At 48.9% G+C, this 5000-nt stretch overlaps 1 protein-coding gene across 1 annotated transcript in view; it reads right to left on the bottom strand.

The window, feature by feature from the left end:
- LOC112236738 (piezo-type mechanosensitive ion channel component 2-like) overlaps positions 1-5000 on the bottom strand; it is a 207640-nt gene that overhangs the window by 120237 nt on the left and 82403 nt on the right. Inside the window, 1 exon segment of the mRNA XM_042329609.1 lies at positions 4008-4181. Within this exon segment, the coding sequence (XP_042185543.1) occupies positions 4008-4181 (174 nt within the window).

The following is a 5000-nucleotide window of genomic DNA, read 5'->3' as shown; positions in this document are numbered from 1 at the left end:
AAGGAGGGCCTACAGCAGCACTTAGATCTTCTGCACAGATTCTGTCAGACCTGGGCCCTGACAGTAAATCTCAGTAAGACCAAAATAATGGTGTTCCAAAAAAGGTCCAGTCGCCAGGACCACAAATACAAATTACAATCTAGACACTGATGGCCTAGAGCACACAAAAAAACGAAACATACCTCGGCCTAAACATCAGCACCACAGGTAACTTCCACAAAGCTGTGAACGATCTGAGAGACAAGGCAAGAAGGGTCTTCTACACCATCAAAAGGAACATACAATTTGATACCAATTAGGATCTGGCAATAAAATACTTGAATCAGTTACAGAACCCATTGACATTTATTGTTGTGAGGTCTGGGGTCCGCTCACCAACCAAGAATTCTGCAAAAAATATCCTCCGTGTACAACGTAAAACACCAAATAATGCACGCAGAGCAGAATTAGGCTGATACCCACTAATTATCAAAATCCAGAAAAGAACCGTTAAATTCTACAACCACCTAAAAGGAAGCGATTCCCAAACCTTCCATAACAAAGCCATCACCTACAGAGAGATGAACCTGGAGAAGAGTCCCCTGAGCAGGCTGGTCCTGGGGCTCTGTTCGCAAACACAAACACACCCCACAGAGCCCCGGGACAGCAGCACAATTAGACCCAACCAAATCACGAGAAAAACAAAAAGGTTATTACTTGACACATTGTAAAGAATTAACAAAAAAACAGAGCAAACTAGAATGCTGTTTGGTCCTCTCTCTCAGGAGAGACTCTCAGGAGAAGACAGGCTATGTGCTCACTGCCCACAAAATGAGGTGGAAACTGAGCTGCACTTCCTAACCTCCTGCCCAATGTATGACCATATTAGAGAGACATATTTCCCTCAGATTACACAGATCCACAAAGAATTCGAAAACAAATCCAATTTTGATAAACTCCCATATCTACTGGGTGAAATACCACAGTGTGCCATCACAGCAGCAAGATTTGTGACCTGTTGCCACAAGAGTAGGGCAACCAGTGAAGAACAAACACCATTGTAAATACAACCCATATTTATGCTTATTTATTTTCCCTTTTGTACTTTAACTATTTGCACATCATTACAACACTGTATATAGACATCATATTACATTTGAAACGTCTCAATTCCTTTGTATCTTCTGTGTAATGTTTACTGTTAATTTTATATTGTTCTAAATCACTTTAGTTTATTATCTATTTCACTTGATTTGGCAATGGAAAGATATGTTTCCCATGACAATAAAGCCCCTGGAATTGAATTGAATAGAGAGAGAGAGATCAACAGAGTGAGAGAGAGATATTATTTGTATATATTTGTATATTATCTACCTCACTTGCTTTGGCAATGTAACACGTTTCCCATGTCAATAAAGCCCCTTGAATTGAATTGAATTGAATTGAATTGAGAGAGAGAGAGAAAAAGAGAGAGAGGGAGAGAGAGGGAGAGAGAGATCAACACAGAGAGAGAGGGAGAGAGAGATCAACACAGAGAGAGAGGGAGAGAGAGATCAACACAGAGAGAGAGGGAGAGAGAGATCAACACAGAGAGAGAGGGAGAGAGAGGGAGAGAGAGATCAACACAGAGAGAGAGGGAGAGAGAGATCAACACAGAGAGAGAGAGAGAGAGATCAACACAGAGAGAGAGGGAGAGAGAGGAGAGAGAGACCAACACAGAGAGAGAGGGAGAGAGAGGAGAGAGAGACCAACACAGAGAGAGGGAGATCAACACAGAGAGAGAGAGGGAGAGAGAGAGGGAGATCAACACAGAGAGAGAGAGATCAGCATAGAGAGAGGGAGGGAGATCCACACAGAGAGAGAGAGGGAGATCCACACAGAGAGAGAGAGGAGATCAACACAGAGAGAGAGAGGGAGATCCACACAGAGAGAGAGAGGGAGATCAACACAGAGAGAGAGAGGGAGATCAACACAGAGAGAGAGAGGGAGATCAGCACAGAGAGAGAGAGATCAACACAGAGAGAGGGGAGATCCACACAGAGAGAGAGAGAGGGAGATCCACACAGAGAGAGGGAGATCAACACAGAGAGAGAGGGAGATCAACACAGAGAGAGAGAGAGAGATCAGCATAGAGAGAGAGGGGGAGATCCACACAGAGAGAGAGAGGGAGATCAACACAGAGAGAGAGAGAGATCAGCACAGAGAGATAGAGGGAGATCCACAGCAAAAGTAGATTGACAGACACAGTGTAGGTTAGTGACCAATAGGGTTACAAGCCACAGGCTGCAGAGGAACTAGGAAAAGAGTGGAGGGGATTGGTTCTAAAGAGGAAAGGTGGTGTCTTTTAATACCAGTACCAATACCAAGTCAGGACATGCTGGAAAGAAGAGACTTTTAATGAGGATAAACTGGCAGAGAAGTTAGCTATAGAGGAGAGGGGGTTGTGGATATCAAGAAGAAGTGTCCACAAATCAAATTGGTCATCCAAAGAAACACAAAGAGGCAGAAACCAAAATAGAACAGAATTTTTCACATAAGTTTCTAACATGACCTGTTGAAGCAACCCCCCCCATCAAATATTGGTTTACCATTAAACCAAACAGACATAACTGTAGGAGCAAGTTTCACAGGGAAGTTAGGTACCCGAGCAGGGAAAGACAGGCGTGTTTAGAAGCTTGGAGGACCATAGGTATAGAGGATGAGAGGAGAGATGGAGTGATGAGATGGAGAGGTGGATGAGAGGGGAGAGATGGAGAGGTGGATGAGAGAGGAGAGATGGAGAGATGAGATGGAGAGGTGGATGAGAGGGGAGAGATGGAAAGGTGGATGAGAGAGGAGAAGTGGAGAGGAGATGGAGAGGTGGAGAGGTGGATGAGAGGGGAAAGATGGAGAGATGGATGAGAGAGGAGAGATGGAGTGATGAGATGGAGAGGTGGATGAGAGGGGAGAGATGGAGTGATGAGATGGAGAGGTGGATGAGAGGGGAGAGATGGAGAGGTGGATGAGAGAGGAGAGATGGAGAGATGGATGAGAGAGGAGAGATAGAGAGGTGGATGAGAGAGGAGAGGTGGAGAGGAGATGGAGAGGTGGAGAGGTGGATGAGAAGGGAGAGATGGAGAGATGGATGAGAGATGAGAGATAGAGAGGTGGATGAGAGAGGAGAGATGGAGAGGAGATGGAGAGGTAGAGGGAGGAGAAGAGTTGACCAAAGGAGAGCATGAGTGAAGAAGAGGGAGGGAAGTCAAACAGTGATGGATGGATGCGACAGGATGGATGAAAGGCGAGCAGGTACCTACCTGTTCATGATCAGATACACGCGACCATTGACTTTAGCATGACTGTGTGAGGAGAGGAAGGAATGGAGAGATGGCAGATGGCAGAGGAGGAGGAGAGATGACAGATGGCAGTAGATTAAAGAGAATAGGATGAGAAGCAAGTGGGAACATGAAGGAGGCTACTAGAACATGAAGGAGGCTACTAGAACATGAAGGAGGCTACTAGAACATGAAGGAGGCTACTAGAACATGAAGGAGGCTACTAGAACATGAAGGAGGCTACTAGAACATGAAGGAGGCTACTAGAACATGAAGGAGGCTACTAGAACATGAAGACAAGACATTAACACAGACCACTACATCTCCAGCATTTCTCTGTAGGTCTTATACATTAGAGAGAACAAAGTACCAGAGGTAGATACATGATAAAAAACCATCCAGCCAATCCAAACTCTAGTCTAATCCGTTGAAAGATCGCTGGTCAGTCCATCAGAAACTGCTGTTAGCTCTCTCACACAAACACCTAAACTTAAGCTCAGTGGGTTAACAAGGTCTAGAGACGTACCGGGGTTCGAACCCCAGTCACAAACACAGCTCATCTGGAAATGCAGCTGTGACTCGTGTTAGCTCCCCCACATTAAGAACTTCAGCCAGCACAGGGTTCAAATCCCCGACTCATGTTATCTCCCTGTATTGACGCCTAGTCCTAAACTTTAGCTCAGCGGGCTAACACAGTCAGTCCCCCAGTCTCACCTGTAGATGGTGCTGTCCTGTTTTTGGGCCACAGCCTTCAGGTCAGTGAGCAGCAGGAAGCGGTCGTGGAAGTAGTGAAGGTGGAGGATACACACCAGGAGGAAGGAGGTGGGGATGAAGATACGTGTGAAGAGCATCGATACGGAAAACTGCTCTAGCCCCAGGTCCTTCAGTCTGGAGAGAGAGGAGGAGAGGGGAGAGGAGGAGCGAGAGAGGAGGGGAGAAAGAGGAGGAGATGGGAGAGGAGGAGCGGGGGGGATGGGAGAGGAGGAGAGAGGAGGAGAGAGAGAGGAGGGGGGAGAGAGAGGAGGGGAGAGAGAGGAGGGGAGAGGGAGGAGAGGAGAGAGGAGGAGAGGGGGATGGGAGAGGAGAGAGAGGAGGAGAGAGAGAGGAGGGGAGAGAGAGGAGGGGGAGAGGAGGAGGGGGAGAGAGGAGGAGAGGGGAGAGGAGGAGAGGGGGATGGGAGAGGAGAGGAGGAGAAGGGGAGAGGGGAGAGAGAGAAGGAGAGGGGAGAGAGAAGGAGAAGGAGAGGAGAGAGGAGAGGGGGAGAGGGAGGAGAAGGGAGAGGGAGGAGGAGAAGGGAGAGGGAGAGGGGGGGAGAGAGAGGAGGGGAGAGAGAGGAAGAGAGGGGGAGGGGAGAGAGAGAGGAGGGCAGGGGAGAGAGAGGAGGGAGAGAGGGAGAGGGGGAGAGAAAAGGGGGAGAGGGAGAGGAGGAGAGAGAAAGAGGGGGAAGAGGAGGGGAGACGGGGAGAGGGGAGAGGGGAGAGAGAGGAGGGGAGAGGGAGGAGGGGAGAGGGGAGGGGGAGAGGAGTGGAGAGAGGGAGAAGGGGGAGAGGGAGAGGGAGGAGGGGAGAGGGAGAGGAGGGAGAGAGAGGAGGGGAGGGGGAGGGGAGGGGAGGGGGGAGAGAGAGGAGGGGAGAGCGAGGAGGGGAGGGGGAGAGGAGAGAGAGGTGGGGAGAGAGAGGAGGGGAGAGAGTGGATGGGGGGGGGGGA

Source organism: Oncorhynchus tshawytscha, linkage group LG10 (genome assembly GCF_018296145.1).
Source record: "Oncorhynchus tshawytscha isolate Ot180627B linkage group LG10, Otsh_v2.0, whole genome shotgun sequence".
Taxonomy (NCBI): domain Eukaryota; kingdom Metazoa; phylum Chordata; class Actinopteri; order Salmoniformes; family Salmonidae; genus Oncorhynchus; species Oncorhynchus tshawytscha.
The sequence above is the reverse complement of the archived record's forward strand: the minus strand, read 5'-3'. Positions and strand labels throughout refer to the sequence as shown.